The following is a 25,451-nucleotide window of genomic DNA, read 5'->3' on the forward strand; positions in this document are numbered from 1 at the left end:
ATGTCTCCCTTTGATTGAAGTCACGATTTGAACACACTGTTGAAAGAAATTTCACAAGATTTGGTTTTCATCTACTCGATTATGCTTTTCAACCAGTAAGCGGTTTGGACTGTGTCTTTCTCAGCTGCTTTACACCAAATCAAACTGAACTCTGCAAGTAAAGCAGAAAACCCTGAGCTTTCCACAAGCTCTTAAACTATTCTGATGAAACAAACAATATTCCTGAGGATTTCCTTTTTCTTTGCCCCATACGTGAACAATATTTCTGCTTGTATATAAGAGTCTATAATGTGGCACATTTACAAGAAAAACAGTCAGACATGTCATTCAAACAGTAATACAGACATACTGCACAAAGGATAGTAAGCATAAGACAAGATCTAAAGAGGAGGACTAGACAGAAGGTGGTGGTGATAAGATATGCCAAGGGTTTGTGTGGCATTATAGGCTAGTAGGAGGTGTACTCTTAAACTCCTTTCATTGCTGAGACATGTGTAAAGACACTTTTTCTGCTGGTTGTTCTTATGTGACTTATCTGGAAGTTTATTCACCTCTACCTCACGCCTTTACCAGTAGAGGGTGACATAGGTCAATTAAAAAATGAGTGGTGGAACACACTGGACTGTCAACTAAAGCCGTGGTCCCCAACACGGGTCCTCAGGGTCCACGGGTCCCCAGGGTCCACGGACCTGGAGGTTTTATGTTTCTCTACTCATTTGTCCATTTAGAACTAACTAACTATCTGTCTGTCTGTCTGTCCGTCCTTCATCCCCCATTTATTGATTTTCGAAAATTATTTCTATTGACATATTTCATGTTTTTAAAACTTAACTGTTTTTCTGCTTCACATAGTTAAGATATTAAGCAGTAGTGAGTAAACGCAACAAAGTTTGATGCTGATGGTTAATTGACGCTTGTTTTTCAACGACAAGGTGGCTATTGTATTCTATTCTGTTCTATTTTTTATAAAGAACGTGTTGCCATTTATCCTACCTTGTGTCCTGGATACTTTTAGTAGCAGTCTTTCTTCTCTCTTCTAATTGGCTGAAGACCCCGTGACGTAACATCTCCGGCAGCCTGAGCGGTGCTGATGTGGCGGCGTGGGGGTCGATGATGATCGTGTGTGTCCGCATTTACATGCCGGACCGGGTTCATGTGGGTCTCCAACACAGTTAGCATGGATAGATTTTAAAAGTGGATGCTCTATTTTTATTATTATTAAGAAACTATGCAGTTTTGTGTAAACCTGGAAGAGAAACAAGCTTGTAAAATGTTTTCATGAGGAATTTGCAATTGGAAGACGAACATCTACTGTGACTGACGGCTGTTTTCAAGTAGGTTTTTTTGTTGTTGTTAATGCATTGGTGCATACGTGCTGCAATCTGCTTCTTTTTGTCAAAATCCTTTTGTTTTCTAATGCTAGTAAATTGTTGTGCATCCGAGCTGCTTCGGAAATGGTGCTGCTGCCATGGATGCTTTGGTTATGCATGTGTGCACAGACGCTCTTTTATCTGTCATGTTGCCCTATTTATAATTTCCTGATGAAAAACAAACATAACTTATTTTAAGTGCTAGCTTTTCAAATCGGGGCAGAATAACGGAGGAATATATATTTTATGATCAATGTTTGCAGAGTATCATATTTTATTAAAACTCAAGAAAAAATACTGCGGAAGCTCATCCTTGGTGCATTTAAAGGAATTATGTGTCTTAGTGATCTGATAATCTATCTCAAAGCTACTCGTCAAACGTGTGAGATCAACAGCTCATCAAGTGGAAGTTACTATTTCAAAAGACTCACTTTGACAGTTAGCCATTTTGAAGCATTTTGTTGAATATTAAGACAGTTCTTATAAGAAATTACATCAGACGTGGTGTTAGAGAAGCAACTGGTATGCAGGAGGGAGAAAATGTAATTGGTGCACAGAATTTTCCAGTTTTAAAATTAAAGGATATTTCCAAGTGAAGAACAATGAGGCAGCTGCTAATCTCCCAGGCTGTTCTATTTCAGAAAACAAGCTAAATGTGCTAGTTTCTTCTAATGTTGTTTAATTGAAAGTGCAATTAGGAAAAGGTTAAATAAAGCTGTATAATGAAAATAATTAAGGTCTAGATGTCAAACCTGGCTAAAATGTCCTTGCAAGGCAGGACATTTTAGAGTGAGCTGGGCATTAAAAATCCAAACAAACCTTTATAACTCCAAATTTGTTTTAAGGAAAAGTGGATATTTCCTTAACAATCACAATGGCAAAGAGATCACTGAGGAATGTTGTGACTAAAGCACTCCAAATTAAAAATCATTAAGTGTACTATGTTTTTCAGTCACCTCTTCTTAATTTCGACATTGTGGTCACAAATTCTAGTAGTGTAATTGTTTTAATGTTTTGGTGGAGAAAACTGATTGAAAATGCACGCTTCCTATTAATTATGAACTTATGTAAACGACTATTAAACATAATACTGAAAGCTAACATGCCTTGATGTATAGTAAAAGAGAAGGAATACATGATTGTGAAAATTTACATATACAAGACAAAGTAAAAAAAGAAATAGAGTTAGAAATCTAAAAATTGTGGTCTACATATCCAGATCCCTTCTTTTAGATAGTCTTTAGTAAAATTCATGGGAAACAATTGCTTTCAGCCTGTGTATAATTTGATTTTAGGACTCACATTTCTTCTTTAGGGAATATTAGAAAACAAAGTTTTATGAAGAACAAGGAACATGTCACCATTCCCACACTGAAATATGGTGGCGGCAGCATCATACTGTGGAAATGACTTTCTTCATTTCCATAGGAAAACTATTCATACTTATGGAAATTCCTGGTAGAAAATCTTTTAGATGCTGCAAAAGACTTCAGCCTGGAGAGAAAGCTCACCTTCAAAGTCTAACATTATGATTTGTGATTATAATATGACAAAATGTTCAAGGAACATTTTTGCAAAGCATTGTAGAAGTTACTTTCCACTACATGTCAGACAAATGTCTCTCCAGACAAATAATTGTTCTAAAGTCCGCCCTTATCCTCTTCAATATTACACAGTAAATGCAAACTATTTTGAGTTGGGATGATATTGTCTCATTAGAGGTTGAAATCAGAGATAATAAGCCACATTATAATCACAACGGGCTTCAGCCTCTGCTTCCATTTAACTGTGACTCCAGTCTGTTGTAAATGGCTGGCATGAAGCGACAGACATTCAGAGTCCAGTTAATCACAACCATCTCTGTGCTGCAACCCGATGAAGGCGGGACTAATCCACTTGGATCCTGAAATTCCTCCTCAGTAGCTGACCTACTTCTTTCTAATTGAATCAAACTCTATTGTAAATTAGCAGGGATAGGATAAATCCATCCATTTTCATATAACAAACATGTATGAGCAAATGTAAATTATCTTAAAATGAAGCAGAGGTAGGTAGTAACCAGTTACATTTAATTGAGTAAAAGAAAAAGTATTTTTAATAGTGGTTTTACTGCATCATACTTTTTACTTCATTATATTGTTGACGTATTGTTACTCTTACTTGAGCAAATGTTTTGATACTCTATTTGATACTAGAAGTAACTTCACCGAATCACGAACAAATGTGTTTCAACCAAAAATGCAACAGGAACACACCTACCGTATGTTAAAGCGAGGCTTCTTGTTTCTAAACAAGCTTCATTATTCTGACATTATTTTATGTTTACTGAGAAGCATTTGGAATATGGAGTAAACAATAAATAGGCACTGAAAGTACTCTATCCTGTTCTAACATAAATACACATTATCTACTGTAAGTATAAATGTCATAAGTTCTAAATTACTTGTAAAAGTGTCCTCTGCTTAAAATATGTTAATTTGTAATTATGTTGTGTTTTTTAGTTTTAGTTTTTAAAAATACTAGAATTTAAACATAACTTAAGATTTTATTTTGTCTTATGACATTTTTAACTTAATATTTAGTCTCTAGAATTAGATACAACCTTGCAAACATAAATCTTTTTTTCTCACTCATTTGATTATCAGCATCACATTCCTGCTGAATCCCTATGGAAGCTGCAAGGCATTGTAGCTAATTTGGGTCCATTTTTCTTTAATTAACAGTGACAGTGTGTAATCTGTTGTGTATTTTGTAGACTCGATTTTATATTTAATCAACTCTAGAACCTGGTAAAGAACTGGGTCTTTTGTTATATCCTGCAACGTAAAAATTCGTAAACAGCCGAGCAGATGTGAAGGTGCATTTACTTTTCAGCAGTGTCGGCAGAGCATCTCTGCAGTGCAGCTGCCCTAGTTACAGAGCAGCTGACTAACTCTGTGTGATCGTGGTTGGCCCAAGCAGAGAGGAACGGAAAGGAGGGGTTTGGTAGTGGTCGACTGAATTATGGAGACCCAGAGGCACACATCACAGAGGGAGTTTGAGGTCTGGTGGTGCAGACTGTGTTAGCAGCATCCTGTAGTTCTGCGTAGTGTTCATCTCTCACCTTGTTTTTTTCAGCTTGCTTCTAACAATGCTTTCTTCTTTATTTTATTCAGGTTTCAAAGCACCTGTATAAATTCTAAAGGTATAGATCTGTCACAGATCTGAGGTTTGGGAGGAAAAACAACCCTAGCAGCTTCGCAGGAATTATTTTCCTTCTGATCTGCTATGAGGCGTGAACCACTAATGAAAATTTAAAAGGCTGATCCAAAGCTTTTGTTTTTGTTCTAACAGAGGTGCAAACATCCCGTACAAGCTACTTAAAGATAACTCGTTTGGCTTAAAAGTGTGCATAACCTCAGCATTTTTTTAAATGGAAGCCTTTATGTTTTTTACTTCTGCAGGATAGTTTTAGGAACATGGGGACAGCATGATCGGAGCATCCACTCTCCCGGGTCACACCTTGCTAGCGTGCCACTTCCCAGTGGTGCAACTTCCCACCTGGCAGCTTCCGGTCCAGGCCCTGTGCAGCTCCGCCAAGAGGCCCAGCCGGCTTTGCTCGTCGGGTCTGACCCGGGCGGTGTCCCTCCCAGAGCAGGACACACTCACTCGAGAACACTGCTTTACGGGTGGACGGAGGCCCTTTTCCAGCAGCTACAGCAGTCTCCGTGAGGATCGGGTGGAGGAAGAGGGGACCAGTGACAGCAGCGGCAGGTACGATTCCAACTCATCGCCAGAAGAAACGGGCTCCATCAACAAGGAGGAAAGCTGCGGAGCTGCAACCACCCAGCGCTCACACAACTCGTTCCTTCCCAACCCAGATCTAGATGAGGATGAGGAAGACGAAGACAGTGATGGAGACAATCTCCATAGATATCGCGAGGATTCATCTTTCGTGTTGCATGGAAACTCCAACTGGTCGCTGAACAACGGTGGTAATGACGCACTGCTTCATGAGGACCTGGACAGTGAATGGATTAATGAAGGATTAATGCTGGGAATGGGAAGGAACCAACACTGGCTGTCTAACCAGATGGACTTGCTGCAGTCAGGATGCCAGGGCTTTGCTGTGAACAGATCTGGCATCGCTCTTCTGACTTGTTTGGAGCAGGACTCAGACAGACTGCAAGAGAACATTTACAGAGAGTACAAATGTTCCCCAGAGCAGCTGCCCAACATTCACACAGAAGATGTGAGTGATTCCTCCTGTAACAGCTCAGACGGTGTGCTGGTTAATTTCTGTACCATCTACAACAAAAGCAACAATCCTGCCACACCTCAGGATCTCAGCAGCCCTGCTGTTGACCCCTGTCGGTCATCTGAGGGGTCTGTGTTCCTCAGTCTCCAACCTGTTCCTCAACAGGCCCACAGAGAAGAAGCTGGGCCGACACCGTCCGGCCTAGATTCAAACTGCAACCTTTACTCCCAGGAGCCATCGGCTCCTGGTCTTTCTGCGCTGGAGGTTACAGATCTGGTTGCCTGCATACGAAGTCAGGACACGCTGGCCATGGGGACAAACCAGAAGTACTACAAGCTGGTGACTTGTGACCTCTCCTCCCAGTCACCAAGCCCCGCCTGGTCCAGTCTCACCAGCTGTCTCGAAGGACCTGACAGAAGCAGCACCATTCTGCCCCCTCTTGACTCTGAAAAGGAAGGACCAACCAAGGAAAACATGGAGGTTGGTGTGTAAAAAGATATTTAGATTCAAAATTCCAAAGTGAAACACAGATCAACATCAAAACATACTTCATTCATGTAAGATTCACTATGTAAAACTTAGCAAATACTTAATAAATATTCATTTCTAGAAAATTATATGTCAGCAAACTGTTAAACTGCAAGTACAGAAAATCAATTTAAGAACATGTATTGCACTAACAAAATAACACATTAGATGCAGTTATGGTTTTACAAATCTGCAGTCGCTGGGTAATACAATCTAAGACAACCTTGAACTGACAATAGGTAAAGCAAAAATGGTAACCTTGACAGCAAACACTTGCTACAAAAATATTTTTAAGAAAAATAATTATTATAGAAAGGCAAACTGATGTAAAAACAGGATTCTCTGTGAAAACATGTTGAGAACATGTCATTAAAGACAAAAGGTAAAAATGAAAATAAAATTACAGCAGGTAAATTGCTAAGTTATGACAAAAACTTGCTTAGTAAAAAAATACATATTCTTTTTTAAGGCAAGCGACCACCAGGTTGCCACCACCTCCACTGCCCCCTGGAGGAAGCAACATTTGCAGGGCCCCCAGAGCTTCTCCCACATGCCTTGTTCACTGTGCAGCAGCCAGCGTAGCCCACATAGTAATAAATGCCAAGAAACAGGAGCTGAATCCACCCAGCCATCTGTGATTCAGGAGCGGGATTACAATGATGTAGATGCCACTGACATGAGTAAGGAGAGAAAGTTTGATATCTTTCTTCTTTTTGTGGGAGAAACAATAAAAAAAAACATACAAAAAAATCTAAATTTAAAATACTGTGTTTTGCTGATGATAATGTCTAATTTCTCTCAGGTGTTTGGTGCTGCAACAAGGAAATGGGACGCTACAGTAAGCTACGAAGGCCGACTTCTTTGCCCATTCAGCCATTCGTTCTGCTCCCTGCAGAAAAGCCACAGTATCTGCCTCAACACCTAGGAGGCCTGCTTGAGCAGTACCTAAATCAAAAGAGCAGCAAGCCTGCTAGCTCCCTGAACGGACTCAAGTCCAAGGAGAAAAGAAGCGAGTGTTTGTCCGAATTCCAGCCATCTCCAGTGGAGAGCCTCTGCCCAGTATTCTTGGAGGCTGCATCCAGCTCCGATACCTGCTCCACCTGCACTCCGAGTCCAAAATGTTTCAGCCGCAGACACATGTGGAGTCCAAAGTCCCAAAGAATATCACAAGAGGCTAATCTAAAATTGATGGCCGAGTCTCAGGGAAGCTCAAGCCTAAACTCTGGCACAACGAACAATCAACCCAACGTTGTTAGGATTCACACCTGTCAGGACCTGATCACCCTGCAGCCAGAGTCAAAGCAAGTTACTTCTGGATCCAAAAATACTAACGAGGATCCCAAAAAAACTGCTTTCCATTCAAAAGCCTCCCACATAACACCTGGAAAACCTGACTCGAACCTTCGAGTGTCCTTGTCGCCTCCCCAAACCTCACAATCACAGCTGATGCTCCAGCATCATCAACCCCTCATTGCTGCAGCTCGCCTCTCCTCTTTAAGCACTTTCATTTCCTCAGATCTGCATTCCAAGCAAAACAATGAGCCTGAGAGGCTCAGCCCAAAGCCAGCTAAGAGTCAGCACAGCCAGTCGCTGATCCTGAACAACAGGCCGCCTGCAGAGTTCTGCCTCTCGCCAGATACATCATACGAGTCAATGTCTATCAGTCATCTGCAGAGGAAAGGTGAGGGTCACCTCAGGACAGAGGCACTAACAAGCATCAATGATGTGTTATGGTTAAATTTGAATCTGGAAGATATGAAAATGAAAAATTGTTAGTGTAACAAAATTTGCCCAATGTTGGTATCATCTTGCCAGGGATAAGCTGCTAAAAAAAATCATAAAACCTCAGTGTGCTGCAGCAGTGCCTTCAATACCCTGAAGGGGCTTCCTCTCAAACATGACCTATTTTTAACCATCCCTGCTCAGGATTGGTTGAGCTCTCTGCTCCCCAGCCTGAGTGTGTGTGTGAAAGAAAAAAACAGAGAGAGACTGCAGACTCCAAGATGAGTCAAAAACTGATGGAGCAGTGATAAATATTTAAATCATACCTAATCAGTTTTGCCCTAGTGCCACCTCAAGGGCTACCTAATGCAAAATTAATCAGATACATTGGATTCTTTCACAGCATTTATTCATAGTCGGAGGCATCTGACGCAGCAGCAAAGAGTACGAGTGGTTGCGGCACTGCAGGCAGCTTCAACACACATAAAGAATTTACCGTGACATTTGCATGGGCTACTCTGCATTAGATGAAAGAGGAGAGGCAGAGCAAAGCACAGAAAAGAGGAACACTTCTGAAATGGAAAACTGACTCTCTGTGTTCAGATAGAGTTCACATTTTAAATGATTAAGAACATTATTAAGGCAGTTTGTCAGGTTTAAATACCGGGTTCCTATGTAGACTTGATAAGTGAGGAATTGGTTAAGTATTTTCCAGTTTTAGATAAATATGGAAAAAACAAAGGAGTGAAAAAGGGAATACTGACACTTGCAAACCTCAGTTACTGTCACTGATTGAAAGTGACAGTGATTCACTGTTTAAATGTTATATCCATTTATTTGTTTGTCCACCTGTTTGTCTATCAGTCCTCTTCTTACTGTTTTTGCAGGTTCCATAATTAAAGAATGACCTGAAACTAAATTTATGAAGAAATGAAGGTAGAAGGAAAGAAAAAACACTACAATCTTTTGTTTTTCCTCTAAAATTAAGTTGTATTTGCCTAAATAAGGAATGTTTCTTATATGTTTTAATCAATAATTGGAAAATATTTAAAATATTTGTGTCAGAACCTTGTCGGTTTTATCCCAGTATCCAATACTTGCTTTTAGAAATAAATGGAAAAATACTTTAAGAAGTTTTAATAGAAATGTTACCAGAAATAGCAAACTGTAAAGAAGTCTAGATTTGTGTTTCTTGTACATTGTGTCCAGGTTTGCTGAGAGCTGTGAGCAGGGCAGTGGATCTGATCATGGCTCATTTTGGAAGTAGCAGAGACCCAGAAGAAAAGGTGAGTCAGCAGAACTAAGCACTAAGAACAACACGTCCCAAGAGAAAGCGTGACACCAATAATTCAGCACAAGAGTCAAATAACTCGTGTCAGCAGCAGGACACACATTACAGCAGCCTGTGTCCCTTTTTTTTCTGGTGGTACAGATGCGTCTGGGTAACAGCTCGTACAGTCCCACCATAGCTGGCCTCGTCCTAGAACACTTGTGTCCTGCAATTCAGAACATTTTAGAGGATGGACTGAGGGACCACAAGCTGGATTTCATAATTGGCCAGCGCCGCAATCACTCCTGGAGTGTGGTGGAGATCTCCACAAGAATGGGTATTTGCAGTTTTGCTTCCCAGTGCTTCGATTGGCTGAATACTTGTAGATGCTTAAGGGATAAATTCACAGATGTTGTTATCTCTGCTGTAGGTTCGTCCACCAAGGTCCTCCACACCCTCGTTTCCAAAATAAAGCGGTGCTCCGAGCTCACCAGCCACTGTATGAGACTGAGAGCCTTCCTCATGGGCCTTCTCAAGTAAGAGCTGAAGTCACTTATGCTCTTTCTGGCGAACCATATGAAAAGTTGATCTACAGCCTGTACTTTCTGTGGTTATTTCTTGTCTTGCAGCTTGAGAGCTTTGGAATTCTGGCTTAGTCACCTGCAGAGTCAAACAGGTGAGCCAATGAACTGGGACAGCACCATAATGTAAGACTCAAAGGATCCCTTCTGCCCGTATGATTACAACCACTTCTAGCTTTCAGTAAAACAGGCGTTATCTTAAACTGGTATTGATGCACAGCTTTTTAGTCTGTCCAAGCTTACCAGTTTACAGAATCAGTTCTATTATTTTCACCAGGGGCCAGACCAGTAAGCAGATGTCAGTCATTTGGTCAGTCTGCTCACGCAGAGATGCTGTTCTGAGGTTGGCATGGAGTGTCTTCTATGCCACTAAGTTTAGAATCTCTACAGCAAAACATAAATGCAAAAAAAGATAATAAAGGAGTGATTGAAATACTTTTGCAAGATACTTTCAGATTAAGCACAAATCAATCTTGAGCTTTACAAAAACTAAACATAATTGTAAGATGTGTACTGCAGATAAACTCTATTTGCGATGAATGTGTGGAATCTGGTTGACAGTCCTTGTAATTTGGGTGTTTAGAAGTAAAGCAAGACCAGACACATAAACTCTGACTCTTACTTGAAACATCTTTCAGAGCCAATGGAATGTCTGTGGGGTTTTTTCTTACAGATGTCGTTACAGCGTACTACCACACCTGGGGGTTCCTGTTCACGTCACTGAGTCGCTGTCGGCCTCTGTTCCAGGAGCTGCTTCTTCTCCTTCAGCCGCTCTCAGTGCTGCCATTTGACCTAAATCTTCTCCTGGAGCCACGATTGTTAAGTCAAAGACAGCTGTGTTCGGAGGAGCGTGATGCTCTCCCACCTCAGCCGTGCTCTGCCTTGCTTGTGACCAGTTGGCCAAAGATACAAGCCAACAGAAAGTCAGAATACAGCAGGCGAAACAGTCAATCACACTGGAGAGAGCAAGAGTTTCTACGGTCTCAGAGTTCAAGTTGTTGCAAGCAGGATTATGGGGCCATGCAAAACAACAGAAATCTGCTTTTGGCTTCTTTGTCGAACAAGCCAGATTTTGTGCAAAGTGTAGCAAAAGCTGTGAACGTCAGCCTAGATCATAGAAGTACTTTGTTTCAAACCAATGTGGATGGTAGGGAGAATGAGAGAGAAGTGGAAAAAGACAGCAGAGGCCAAAACGCAACAGCTTCCGTCCAGGAAGACAGTCCCTGTCAGAGCGGCCTGCGGTGGGCCAAGCTGTTTGGAGCAGCTGGTGTTTCTAGCAGAGCTGAGAAAAGGTCCCACCCTCACACTGAAGCACAAAAACGAAGGTAATGAGAAGTAATGAATGAAAAACTACATTTTAAATAACGCTGGGCAATAAATCCATTTTATGAATCTAATTTTCTGTTTTTGAGGATCTCATTTTTGGAAAATGTGATTTTTCTAACCAATGCTGCAATGGGTTTCAATAGTTCAGAGTGACTTCAGCCCAACCAAAGTTTACCTTCTTGTTTGATGAGTGTGTTTTACAGCTTCTATTTATTTGGACATTGAATTCAAGTCAAATACAAGCCAGATTTTGAAAATATTTTATGTCCTTTGTAATTTCTTTTAATGAAAAGAAAGGGAGGAGAATAGGCAATTCAATTTGAAAATTGGATTTGGTCTCAGATTTTATTTTTAAGCAATATTGCCCAGCCTTAATTTTAATTTTAATTAATTTTCAACTGTAATTGTCAGTAGCATCTGTCATTTTTCCTACTCTGATTAACATCCTTCTATGCTTTTCTTTTCCAAATGCACAGGCTACCGTCTCAGTGGCTGCAGTTGGACAGATCTCAGATTGGACTTTTGGCTCAATCCATTAGATCCATAAAGCTGGGACCACCTCAGACTGGCTTGGGTGCTGAAAACTAAATCATACGTGTGTGACTATTTACTCTAATGACACAAAGTGTTTATATGCAGAACAACTTCTACAAAGCCCAATTAAACATTTTATTCTGCAACAAAAAAACTGCACCAAAAAAAGCACTAGAGTAGGATAATTACCACAGTAATGGGAGAAGACTAAATGTTGTCCAGCAGGAATACCAATATTTCTTTCCATTAGTGATTTTATGAAACAATTATTATTTGTAAGGTAAGGATGTTTTTCTAATTGTTTTTCAGTTTAAAAGTTGGATGTTTCAAAAAAATGTCAGTGCAAAATTTAATTGTGCAATTTTTACAGTTACATGCAATAGAACAATCTGACAGGTTAAGTGTATGACACAGAAATAAATTACAATTTTATTCCAAGTTCTCTGAATCACAGAATATGATTAAACACACATATGTGTATTTTCTCCTTTTTTCCTGTGCAGTTTCTGATCATAGTTTGGTAAAATAAATAAAAACAAATACAAACATTTTTCTCATGAATAAGATTCAATCAGGTGCCATCTGGATAATCGGGATTTGATGCTTATATATCTTTTCTTTGTATTTGCTTGTGTTCCTATAAACCACAATACAGATTAGGTTTTTATTTCTAATGTACGTAAAACAAACAAACTAAAATATTTATGTCAGTGCCAAAAATAACAAACCCAGCAACTTTTACTCTATCCAGTTTCCTTTCCTATTATATTCCCAGCATGAACTCATTGTAGGTGCATGAACTAAGAAACATGCAGTAGGTGCTCTTATCCTTCAGTGATCTAAAGCTTAGATGTACATTTGGTTTTGGAAATTTTCTGTTTATTTTTATTTTTTTCTATTGTTGTTTTGCTGCACTACAGTAAGCCCCCTGGTGGCTGATTCATGCATCAAATGTGTGCCAGCTATGTTTTAACAGCGTGTTCATAAATTTTATTAAGGGAAGAAAAATGTTTTTTTTTTTCTTTTTAACATTTGGCAAATAGAGGACTTTAATGTGAAACTTTTTTCACATTGTGTTCTTTTTCACATCTTCAGTGTTTTTGTTATTTCATGGTTGCTTCCTCTAATGCCCTGTGACAATCAGTCTCTCAATAAAGACCTAAAACACTTTAAACTGCAATCAGTTTTATTTTTCTAGGAGGTTGCTCCGTGACGTTGCTCATGGTACAGAATTGTTGTGCTTTTTCAGGGGAAGCGGGAGGCTTTCATGGATCGGTGATTTTACTGAAGCTCTTTCCATATGTGATCTCAGAGAGCCGACCGAGCGTACTTCCCACCATGAACTTGTATCCTGTGGGGGTTTTGGAGAAACATACATCATGTTTTAAGCTCACCAGTAAGTTTCATTGGCTTCTACATCAAGGTCTGAAGGTTTTAAAGTTAACCTTAAGACTTTGTTGTAGAAGAAGGTTTTGCAGCACAGACCTGGTATATGCCCTGTGAATCCCGGGATCACGCCTTTTTTGGATGAATAGAACGTGGGCAGGTGTGTTCGGTCCCTTTCGTCTGCCTTCAAGCGTCTCTGATGTTTCCCATACTCTTTTAGTGCTTGATTGGTGGTGATGGAAAATCCTTTGCCATAGAAGTTGTGGGAAAATGGCACATGTCCTGTAAACCCTGTGAAAAGACATCACTCTGTAAGTAAGAGGAGAATGGCTCCTTATCTATTGTCCAGGGAACCCTATTGAGCAAGTTTGAAGCAATGCCCTAAACAGTTTGGTTTTTAATTGGAGGATGACTTTTTAGGTCGAAAGGTTGAAACTTGGATAAAATAACAGGTTCCCACAGAACAATAAGCCCAAATACACATCAAGACTGAACCAAGCTCACAAATCAGACATTTGGTGTAGTCTTTTAAAAGCCCTACAGCAAATCCTATTGATAATTGTTGAATTTGGCTTAAGAGTCAGTTTAAATCCAGGAAAACCAATTAATTTAAATGAACTATATCAATTTTGCAAAGGAGACAAGTCAAATATAATGTCAGTACAATGCCAGAAGCTTCCTGCAAAGAGAAAATAAAAGGCATGGTCACACAAATCCTGTTTTAAAACTCAGTGAAGTTACTTGTTATATGATTATTGCACTGTGAAAATAACATTAAAAATATATTTAATTGCATAGACACAGGTCCCAAAATTATTTGATATTAATGTCTGTGAATGCTGCTTCAAATCTGCATAGCTATATGTAATTTTGAAATAAAAAAAAATTCAACTTAATATTTTGTAATGTTGTGTTCAACTGAGATCTATAAACTACTTTAATGTTAAAATATAGAAGTGTGCTAATGTGAGTTGCTAATATTGAGAAATTATTATTTGGTTGACCAAGTTTTACCTTTTGCTATAAAATAATTATTCATATGTGTTAATAATAACTGTTGCTGCATTTGCCAAAATGCCCTTTTTTGTAATTATGCCTTCACAACAGGCTGGTTTTTTGGACCCATTTACCCCAAAGGAAATGTCCAGAATATTGTGCAACTTCCTCAGTAGTACATTTTCTAGAGAGAAACCAGGGACAGTACTTACATAAATGGCCTCCTGGTCAAACTCCTGTCCTCTATTTAAAATACAGGGAATTGTCTGATATTATTTTGGAATGGGATACATCTAATCTAACACAAAGCAAGTAAAATAGGCCCCCCATTCTCAGCAGAAAAATGGCATGTCTACTCAACAAATTCATCACAAAACTTCTCCACAGCACAAATGATGTTATGTTTTTCTTTTGTTTTTTTATCTGGTCCTTTCTAATGCTGCCCAGGGTAACTGCCGATATGGCCTATATCAAAAACTTGTGAAACTTTAAAACTTTAGATTAATATTAACAGAGAAAGAAGTGTCCTCATTTACATAAAATTCAAAGTTCTAAATGTATGTGTGTGTATAAATGTATTTCTTTTTGTAAATGGCTTAAAAATTTGCCTAGAATTTAAAGGATTGGCATCAGCCATAAAAAAGAAAGAAAGAAAACAATCAAACTCTAAGATTGTGAAGAGCTTCTCATCTGAATAATTATAAAGTGTCATCAAATTCTTCTGTCTTCTGTACCTGGGATGAAGTACTTCTTGGGGTTATCATCTTCCATTTGGTATGGACTTCCTTGAGGTATGAAAGGCTTTAAGGACTTGTAGACAAACACCTTGTCCAACGCCGCTGTCACCGGAGATTTAGCTCTCTGGGTGAAAATTACAGGAAAATTAACAACTTACAGGACTTTTCAAATGTACTGAATTCTTTGTGCCAGGTACCACAGCACACCTTCAGGTGAATGATGGAGTCTATATGCTTTGATTGACGTGAGCTGTTTTGGCACCAAAAGGTAGACTACTAGAGCACTATTAGATTGGTAGTCATAATGCTACACCTGATCAGTGTATGCTTTTTTAAAAATTTCTGAAAAAGTGGTAACAAAAATGTAAAAAAGTGAAAAAAAATCTATCTTGTAAACCATTAAATCCAAGTGTAGTGCTGGGATTAACTGATGATAAACTAAACAGATCGCACCAATAACCCTTTTGAAATGCAATTATCACCAAAGGGAAATGTCCAGCATCGATGCAATTCAGAACCAATGCAGATCTGCAAAATGTATGAAAATGATTCAATTTGCAGGGAGCTGCTATGACTGAAACAGGCACCAGAGAGCAAGTGAGGTAGATCCATGGTGAAATCAGGCAGTTGCTGGAGCTTCAGACAAGTCGAACACAAAAAAAAGACTCATGGATACATAAGACTTCATTATGAGCATCTGACAAAAGTTTTTTGGGTTGCATTGTGGGTTAAATGAATCAGCTTTTTTTCCAACATTATTGCGAGACAAGAAGAGAGAAGTGAAGCTAAAGATTTGTGTGCAAGAGAGATCATTTATTTACTTCAAGATGTTCACGGCCATAGGTGTTGATGGTAGGAAGAGGCCTTGATCCTTGCTTGCGCTTCACCTGATCTGCCAGATAAACTTCACTCTGTGCTTTCTTACAGGTCACGTTATAGTTGCAGCCGTAGTAGTTCCGACTTCTTGGAATAAAACCTAGCAAACATCAACATTAAGGGTTCAGTTTTCAACTATTTCAACAAAAGTTTTGCTAAGATTAAGGATTTGCGTATATGGACTCTGGTGGCAGTCTAATTTTACACCAATTCTATTGTGAAATACAACATCGTTGAATATTGAGAACATGCAAACTCCATGGAGAAAGACTCCAAGCTGGGATTAAAACCCACAACCTTCTTGCTGCAAGGCAGCAGTGCTACTCCACCACGGTGCAGCCCTAGAACATTAACTTATTTCTGTAATTTAATTCAAAAAGTGAAAATTACATATATACATTCATTTCATAAAGTTGCATATTTCCAATAAATTTGTGTTAATTTCTATTATTATGGTTTTCTGCAACTACTAAAATATATTTCTAAGAAAAATGTGAATAACTTCCAACAAAACATTTTATTTTTGACAAAAAGAGAGCTTTCTGAATAGTAATGTCATATCTTGGATAGTCTTTACGCTGAATACTTGGTAGAGGCTCCTTTTGCATGAAATTCTGCATCGGTGCAAGTTTGGAAATATTAGTTGTGTTTTGTTTTTTACAGGGTGAAAAAACTAAATGAGCATATAAAGAAAGCTTGTTAGCAAAGGGCAGCATGCAGTGTCAGGAATATTGTTTTGATGCGTAACCATGGCAACAAGGAACCAGCTTTACAACTTGGAGCAGATGATCAGCATCTCATGAGCTCCAATAATACCTGAACTATGAATCTAAATCCTAGAGGGGGTTAAAAAGGAGGCATCATGGATACAGAGCACAGAGAAGAAGGTCAAGCCAGCTCCTCCATTGATCATACCCCCAACTCCAACATCTCTCTGCCCGGCTGTCTAACCAGACAGGGATTTAAGGGGGAGCAGCGAAAGCAAATGAGGACTAGTTCTTACTAACTATGACATAATTGACAATAAACATAGAAATAAATAAATAAATAGCTTGATAAAAAAATTTATGTGCCAAATATTGCATCCAACAAATAAAAAACAAGATATTTCCCAGGTTATTTTATTATATATAAATTAATATTTGTTAATAATTTCCAACTGTATTAACTTAACATGATTGTTATTTAATTTTTTAATTTTATTTCCAATATTATTATTGGTTTCCTTTAGGCTTCACTTTCTTGTTTATTTATATTATGCTTCTGTATGACAGGAATATATAAAGTATTTTTGAATTAAATTAAATTCAAATGTACTATTTTCTATGTTGTTTTGATTTAAAACCAGAACATTTGAAACAAAAAGGACAACATAGTGAATTTGAGTCCACTCAGTCGACAGCATCTGGGAAATTGAGGGACTTTTAGATGCTGCAGACATATTTTCTGTTGCTTTATCATAATGATTCACCTCCGTCAGCAGGTTTTGTTAACCACCTGCGTGTGACCTTTTTAATCCCCTCTGCTGTATCACTATTTCACTTCACTTGTCGCCTCTCCTCAATAATTAAGCAGCTTAGAGATGTCCACTTTGGTCTCATGTTGCTGTTCACAACTCAAAGACTTATCGCAAGCATCAGAGAAACACATTCCATAGTTTGTGCATTTTAACCACCAATATCATTACATTTTGCAGGGCAAATTGGCCAACTTATCCTCTGAGTTGGTGTGTGTGACACATTCAGTACCTGTGTATCCTGGTATTGACTTCCGCCACACGTCATCAGGAATGTTTTCTGGCAGAGGAGCTATGTCAGACTCTGGGTACCATTTCCTCTGAGACATCAGTTCGGCTGTAAGCATTCCGTAAGGTTTGCCCATGCTGAACCTGAGTCCAGGGCAGTGCCCTGTGTACCTAATTAATAACACAAATAAACAAACAATTTTTTGGCATCTTTCTGTCAGGGAATTTATTCTTAGATCCCTCCAAGTGTTTAGGTTCTGTCAGGTCAGTTGGGGCAATTGTCAAAGCACGACTCTGGACAAACAGCAAATGAGATTCAGATTCCCTTTTGTGTCAGAATTTTGCAGAAGGCCAACTGTTGTTATTGCTCCAACAAGAGGAGAATCCCTCCTAAAATCCACAGAAGATGGTTTCAGATTGCTCTGAAGAGTGTGTAAATCAAGGCAGAAGACGTGATTTTTACAACTAAAATGTATCAACTGTAAACTCTCGCCTTCAGACAAATAAAGTCTTGCACGTATTATACCCCCCAAGGAAATTTAGATGAGGATTCAGGGTAAATCTTTGACCTACACTGAAATAATCTAAACCAGAACTCAGTCTGTGAAGACACCCGAAACATTTGTACTTTGACATCTCATCAATGAAGGGACTGAGCCGAACTAGACAAGATCATTCCCAACACCAATGAGATAAAGGTCAAGGTACTATAAATACATTTGCTGTAGCCTATTTGTTAAATGCTTTCCAGTGATTTGTTTTTTCTTTGCAAATTATTGAAATAAAAAAAAACAATTCATTCCTAAAAATGTATCCGGATAAATTTTTCATTTCAAATTACCGTAACTGCCTTCAGTCCTATTACTGCGCGTTGTTTTGATGAAGTTTTGATAGTGGAGCGCCAAATCATATTCTTACAGTCGGATCTTATTTGTAAGGGGACATTTACTCACCCCGGGATGTAGCAGGGACCCGGTGACAGCAAAGATTTGACTTCACGGGCATATTCAGACATGTTGGAGCAACAGGTGTTTGGATCCCAGCCTTTCTTCGCCGTTTACTGGTTGCTACAGAGGAATTTAAACCCAAACACACGGATCGACCTATGGGTCACAGGACCAACTGACGTGAGCTACAAGAACAGAACAGAACAAATTTAAATGAAGCAAATGGGGACTATTTAGTATTTCGGGAATCTGACAAACCCTTAGTAATTTTAATAAACATTTTCTCGAGTTCCACTAAAATTAAGGTTGTTAGTTTCTTATTCGGGGTGTATTCACATGTATTAGCAAATAGTTCTAAAACAAAGTTTCAATTTCCAAATAACACAATTTTATATTTTTTATGTACATTTTAAACGGACATCACAAACAGGAAACCAGTTTGGAAAGAAATGTCTGAAAATTACTCAGCTACGACCCCTGGTGGATTTCGGCTTTAAATAGCAAATAAGCAAAATCCATCTGCCTCAAGAATTGAGAATCATATTAGTACTTTTATATGCATAACTTTTAGTAATATAGTTAAAAATAAAAAAGTTCAAATTAAAACTTCTTGTTTTTGAACAAATTCTTATGCTTACTTATGCTCTGAATTGTGTTTTAGACCAAATAAAAATGTAAAATAAAAATTGGTACATTTAGCACATCAGTAAATAAGGTAGACAATATTCACATGAAGAATGAACAATGAAGATAAATCCAAAAATGTATCAAACCTTTTTGTCCTTCAGGAAAGTAAACTTCTAATTGAATCTCACATTTTTTACAGTCTGAAATATTGTTTTTTCAAGGATTGCCCTACATTTTCCTATCAGCCGAGCTTTTCTGTCTCCGCTTAATAAAAGCAAACCCGCAGCATTATGCTGCCACCACCAGGGAAATGGAATGTACAGGAAAATGTGCATTGCACATTTTAAAATAATAATTCCCGTGTGATTCTCTTACCTGGGCTGTGGATCCCAGCAGCTCCACCAAAGTTACCATTGCCATCTTAACTGCTTCTCAGATTGTAATTCGTCTTGTCCAACGTGTCAGTTTTGGAAGAAAGCCATGCCTTTGTATGTTAACAGCTGTTTTCTACTACTGCCTATTGTTTTATGACCAATTCCTTTTTTAATCTTCTCCATAACTTTATCTCTGTTTGTTTTGTTCTTTAAACGTCAGTGTTCTTTCAGTAATATTCTCAAACAAACCTCTAATACCTTCATAAAACTATTATATTTTTACTGAACTTAAGTAACATACTAAAGGAGTATATTAGCAAACAGATGGCAAGTGGTTACACTACACCGTGCGGAAATCAGTTTAAAAGGGACCGGACAAAACACAAGCCACTATTTCCAGAATATTGTGTGTTTACAAAAAACTTGAAAAACCAAGTATTCTTTTCCTGTTACTTCACAATTATGTGGTACTTTGTGTTTGTCTTTCACGTAAGACCCACCCAGAATACATTAATGTTATATACATAAATGATAATATGTGCTAAAGTTCAAGTCGTTTCAATACTTTTACAAATGAAAATAGCTGATAAATGTGTCCCTCACAAACAGAAACTCATTTCCTCCATTTAACAATAAAAATCTTTCTTTTTGTTTGTTTTAACAAAATATGAATGAGTCTGTGCGTCGGACCAGATAACCTAACACGAGTTTAACCTGAGGAATGCCAGTTATGTCAGTGGACAGGAGGGTCAGTTCAGCACATTCCTACAGTTTCTGATAAATCCTGCTTTATTTACTTTGTAGATTTGACAAAATAGTTTGAACCTTTTCAACGTTTTCTTTCCCTTGCATGTGACAACAATGTATCGCCCTGAGAAATGTATTTAGGATTCTGTAATGCTGTCTAGCTTTTGAAGCACAGATAAGCGACAGATCTCCAGATTATTGTTTCTGTTTGACGTTAGCATTCCTCCTTATGGGCTTCCATAAATACAAAAACTTCCCAGAACCCTGTAAACGGGTTGAGGCTTGTTTGTGTAGCTAGTAGCAGGTATCTACATGTAATGATGTTTAGAGGCGTGGTAAAACAACAGAGGTAGGTCACAGGGATTTTTTTTAACCCTACATCACCGCCTTACCTGTGGAGATTTCCTCACTGTGAGCCTTGCTCACTTTCCTTTTGCATTCAGCAACGACTTGAGGGAGAAACCTGGAACCTTTTCAGAGATGAATTTATACAGGAGCTTTAGTAACCTTATGGAGGCTTATGTATATGAGGAGAGAACTTGTCCGGAGTCCCAATGGCGACGGGATAACACTGATGGGCCTCATGCACCTGTCTCCAACATTGCAGTAAACCCACGCTCAGAATCTGTGGACTCTGGAGTCGAGTCGGCCAGCTGTGAAACACCAAATTCTGCCACAGCTGGTTCTTTGTCAACAGACAACACTGAAATGGATTTATTCCTCCTACAAAGTGACAATTTCGCTCCTGCTTCAACACCTCAGCCACCTGTTTTCATGTCTACTTTGTCTTCCTCGTCGCCTTCCTCTCCAAACCTGCGTCTCAGCAGAGCAGAAGAGGCCTCCACAACCTTGAACCTAAAAGAAGAACCAGAACTACAAAGGACTGACTCCAAGAGGTGGAAGCAAGTCTATGAGGTGCTCAGTCAACAGCCTAAAACTTCTTCCCTGCCCAAACAGCACACATCTGAGTTAAAAAGGTGTATAAGGTCAGCGAGTTTTAATTTGAGGAGGAGGTTCGATCCACCTGTCCCCAATGGGCAAATGTCAGAAACGGAGAGAAAACCATTTTTAGTAGGCTCTGTCGAGCAGATCTCACAGGTACGATTCTTTCAAACTCATGATTCAAACTGTTGTAATCCCTTAGAGTTTAGTTTTAATGCAGGGCAGATTGTGTCAGCGAGGCTGATTCACTCATCAGTGAATCAGCCTCATGTACGGTCTTGCATTGCTCAAGTTTGAGAATGTTACGGGAAAGTCTTCAGTTGAAACGATTGCAACACCTATTTACAAAGTCGCTCCTAAACTTAAGCCAAGCATGGTATTACCAATGCAGGACATCTTTCATGTTCACAACCTGTCATAGTCTGTGACGGTGGAATGGATGCAAAACCAGTCTAACTAGGTGGGAGCAGACGTGTGCGTAATGAAAACAAGGCGAAGGACGCTGAAGAGTTTGTCGGGCATGTCTGAACCAGCAGCCAGAGAAAATGAACTGTGATTTGGAATTTGATTAAGAGCTGAGTTAAAATCGGTAACAGCAGGAAGTTGTGCTGAAACTATGGGATCATGTCTTTTTATTTATTTATATGTTAATATTTCAGTCATTGGGTGTGTGCTTGCAGAGGTTTCTCTTCTATTGTTGCTGCCTGGCTAAAATAATTGCTCAGCATGAAAAGCAGGAAGATTGCAAAGTGTCATTCTGTCTTTTATGCTCTTCTGGTGAAGTTATGTCAGCCTACGGCAGTAAACTCAAACACTTTGTGGTTGTTATATGTATGTATGACTCGATCTCAGTCACAGTAAAACAAACATGTTTGAAGTTTTTTGAGGAATGCAATCAGGTAGTGTGAACCGATAACTGACCTAACTGCGAAAACTTGTTGCTGACACCCTATGAAAAATAGAGTCTGGAAACCAACATGAACGTCTGCATTGACTGATTATGTAAAATGGTCCTTTGTACATTATACAAGCAAATAAAACCTGTCCTGACAGTTAAAACAGAAGTAAATACAAACAAACTACAAATTGGCAAGGTTATTTTGGTTTATTAGATGTTGTCTAATTAACTTTAATTTCATTTAGGAGATAATTTAATTTGTCACCTTCTAGACAAACCAGTCCAATTCATATCCAATTATATAGTCGTCAGCAACAGTGACTTGTTTTGAAGAGTCTTACAGAAGGGAAATTATAGACCTTATTCCAGATTGCTCCCTGATATCTGTTGATTTTTTTAGTTTTTTTAGTTTAGTAGTCAAGGTACTTAACTCCATGATGCTTATTTGTCTTTGCATTGGTGTATAAATATATGGTTATTTGTGTGTATGGTTCTGTGAATGAGACTTGTAACTATAAAAGCAGTATGACTGTTCAGTAAAACCAAAGTACTTTATAAATATAAAGCCACTTGAAATCCTGCAGATTCATTTTGTGTCAGTAGATTCAGGCTCCAAATAGATGCTGTTCCCTTCAGAATGATTTATATTACTGTACTGTCAGATTCACTTAATCATTTAATGATAATTGGTAAAAGGTTAGCTATCTTAACAGAACCCAGGCATTGCCGCAACAACTTGGTCCAATCCCTTCTCTTGAATGAGGCTAAATCAGTGGGTTGCAAAGACAGTAAGCAAACAAAAACATCAACAAGAACAATAGCGCAGAACCACTTGGACAAGGAACCATTATAGAGAAATAAAATCAGAAGAGTAGTAAATATTACAGTTGTTCTCTAAATGGTCAAGTCTGAATAGCACAGTTTAACTCTGAATGTCTAAGCCAGCATTGCTTTCAATTGGAGAGAAAAATACAGAGCAAAACTTGGCCATATCTACCTTTTATAGAAAGACAGAAGCTACAGTAGATTTAAATTAGGTTCCTCCAAATTCTTGTTCAGTGGTATGTTGTTTTCCCAGTTTTGCTCACTGCTTTTTCTTTGTCTTTTCTACTGAAAGCTTTCTTAGACTTAAGTATACAAATTAGTGCTAAGTATAATGGCCAAACAGTTTTAGCATAGATAATAGATCCATCAGAGGTTGATGTTTATCCTGTAACTGGTCAGAAAATATAAAAATGATTTACAACATAAATCATCTAAATACATCCTTTTCTAAAGGTATTTTTCACCCATTTTGAAACTGGCGTCTATATGAATGCTGACTGTAGATCTACTCAGTCAGCTTTCACAAGATCTATGGTTATATTTATATGTTTTTTCCCTTGGATTTATTTGTACAGAGCTCTGTTGTTTTTGAGGGAAAGGAACTCAGTCCTGGTCTGTGCTACTTGGAATGGGTCTGTCAAAAGATGGAGCTGTATGCCAAACATCAAATGCAAAACCAAGCAAAGCAGGCAGAGACAGATACTCAACAGGAACATGAAGAGCAAAAGGTGAGGCTTCCAAGGAATTCATATGATAGTCTTGAATCCATAATATGCATTTATTCAGTTCTATACTTAACATAGCAAACTACAACTTTATTTTCTTATAGCCTGTTCTTGTTTCTCAGCATGATGCAGCAGATGCTCAGGAGGACCATCCCAGGCTTGAAAATGCACAGGAAATTCCCAGTGAACCTCAGCAGCAAAAACCTCGCTATTTCCGACAGAGATCAGCTTCGGACACAACTTTTTCAAAGATGCATTTAAGTAAGGCATCTTTCGCTTCAGTGGTAATATTGTGGTTGTTCTTGTCTGGAAATGAACTGCTGGTTAACTCAGGGTTTGTGTTTGGTGCAGAAAAGTTTAACTTAAGCTCCAGAGGGAAGCGACAGAGTACGAGTGACCTACGAGAGATAGAGGAGGAAGACGTTTTGCCGATGGTGAGATATTTGCATAAGCAGCTACTGAAGACAATGCAGCTGGACTCTACTTATTGAAATGTATTTAATTTTTCTGCTGTGCTGTAACTCAAGCTTTTGATATCTTTACAGGAATCCGTAAAAGAAGAATCAAGCAAGAAAAATATAATCCAGAGGCTAAAACTTGGGTCTTTGAGAAGAGTGGCGTCTGCTGTGTCAGACAGTAGGAGGTGAGACATTAAATCAAGTTTTTCTTTTTTTCTTTTGTTTGGTATTTCCAGTGCATGCTGTCAAACTAATGAATGTTTTATCTGTGAAGCACACAGACGCAGTCTTCAGAGAAAACCACAACCCGCCGACGGCTGAGCCAACTGTTCAGGAGGACAAGGAAAGTGTCGCCTGATTGAATTAACAGTGTCGGTTTCCATTAGCTAATATTTGGGGTTTTTTAGAGGAAACAGCCTCAGCGTCGATGCTGCTTTGTAAATGACTTCCTAACCTTTCATTATTCAGCAAAATAACGTGTTTTGTATATAAGGCATAGATCAAGTTGAATGCATTACCTTTTCTATTGTTATTTTCAAAAAATAAAAAATATCCTGTTGAACAGTTATTTTTTTACATTCAAAGCTATGGGATTTATAGAATAACGTTCATTAACACTACTGTTTGTTCTGTGAAATAAAAATATCTTTTCCCACAATATAAAGTGTTAAAGTGTTAATGTATGTATATATGCATGTATGTTAGTATTAAATAGTGGAGAAAACAACTTAAATTGCTAAGCAGATTACTTGTTTTTAGCAGTGAGATTAAAAAAAAATCCCAGAAATCAAGATGGGGTTGTGAGAACGCCACAAAATGGCAGTTAGCAGGAAATGTCAGGATATGTACTTTCATTATTTATTTACAGCCTTTGTACTGAGAAGAAACCAAAGAGAATATGCTTAAAAATGACATCCCGTTAGGTTTCTTTATGCATATCCTTGTAGTTAACCATGTAGTATACAGTTTCCTTAACGTTTAATATTAGAAACAAGTATTAGCTCATGAAACATGAGATATTATTAAACATGGCAGCATTACCTTGCAGCAAAAATGTCCTGGGTTCAAATCCTAGTCTGGGGTTTTGCTATATAGAGTTTGCATGTTTTCCCTGGTCAGGCATGGATTCTATCTGGGTACTCCTGCTTCCTCCCAGAGCCCAAAAACAGGTTATGTTTGTTAGGTTAAAAGGCTCCTCTAATCTGCCATTAGGTATGAGGGTGTGTATGGATTGTTGTTTGTTTTGTTTGTCTCTGTGTTGTCCTGTGAATGACTAACGACCTGCCCAGGGTGTTCACCATCTCTTCCCCAATTACTGCTGGGTATAGGCAACCACCTATCTTTAGTTGCCTGTAAATATTAGCAGGAATTGGCAATGAATGGATGTACAATGCCATCTTATTAAACCAAAATAATAAAGGTCAAGGTCCAAGGTCAGAGAAGGTTAAAGCATTGGCACAAAACCTCCTGTGAGAGACAATTATTTTTTTATGCGCAAAGAAATTAAGTACAAAACAATGAAAGCTGTGATAGTATCAATGGAGGAGAAAATGACAAGCACCCAAATATAATTCATTGACTTGAATGAGTTAAATTTAGTG

General features: G+C 38.5%; 3 protein-coding genes across 4 annotated transcripts; 2 read left to right on the forward strand and 1 right to left on the reverse strand.

Moving 5' to 3' along the window:
- The first annotated feature begins 1,093 nt into the window (after nt 1–1,093).
- On the forward strand, nt 1,094–12,742 carry LOC106699963 (iporin-like). The gene is made up of 10 exons (XM_023338573.1): nt 1,094–1,334; nt 4,814–6,087; nt 6,605–6,815; nt 6,938–7,816; nt 9,067–9,143; nt 9,290–9,464; nt 9,558–9,663; nt 9,757–9,803; nt 10,382–11,033; nt 11,511–12,742. Exons 2-10 carry the CDS (start codon nt 4,840–4,842, stop codon nt 11,620–11,622), a joined length of 3,507 nt encoding a protein of 1,168 aa, XP_023194341.1. The 5' UTR covers nt 1,094–1,334; nt 4,814–4,839; the 3' UTR covers nt 11,623–12,742.
- Nucleotides 12,737–18,543, reverse strand: fam166b (family with sequence similarity 166 member B). The gene is made up of 6 exons (XM_005810020.3): nt 18,261–18,543; nt 17,312–17,478; nt 15,509–15,663; nt 14,685–14,811; nt 13,054–13,245; nt 12,737–12,919 (listed from the first exon to the last, which is right to left on the reverse strand). The coding sequence occupies exons 1-6, from the start codon at nt 18,320–18,322 to the stop codon at nt 12,834–12,836; spliced, it is 789 nt and encodes a 262-aa protein (XP_005810077.1). The 5' UTR covers nt 18,323–18,543; the 3' UTR covers nt 12,737–12,833.
- Nucleotides 18,544–20,389: 1,846 nt separating this feature from the next.
- LOC102231002 (serine/threonine-protein kinase phg2-like) lies at nt 20,390–24,501 on the forward strand. 2 transcript variants are annotated; one of them, XM_023338574.1, is made up of 6 exons: nt 20,390–21,100; nt 23,243–23,395; nt 23,515–23,653; nt 23,744–23,826; nt 23,938–24,035; nt 24,125–24,501. In XM_023338574.1, exons 1-6 carry the CDS (start codon nt 20,483–20,485, stop codon nt 24,210–24,212), a joined length of 1,179 nt encoding a protein of 392 aa, XP_023194342.1. In that variant the 5' UTR covers nt 20,390–20,482; the 3' UTR covers nt 24,213–24,501. The 2 variants fall into 2 exon arrangements, with proteins under 2 accessions (XP_023194342.1, XP_023194344.1); XM_023338576.1 differs by having other exon boundaries at nt 20,391–20,917.
- The last annotated feature ends 950 nt before the right edge of the window (nt 24,502–25,451 follow it).

Source organism: Xiphophorus maculatus, chromosome 8, assembly GCF_002775205.1.
Source record: "Xiphophorus maculatus strain JP 163 A chromosome 8, X_maculatus-5.0-male, whole genome shotgun sequence".
Lineage (NCBI taxonomy): Eukaryota > Metazoa > Chordata > Actinopteri > Cyprinodontiformes > Poeciliidae > Xiphophorus > Xiphophorus maculatus.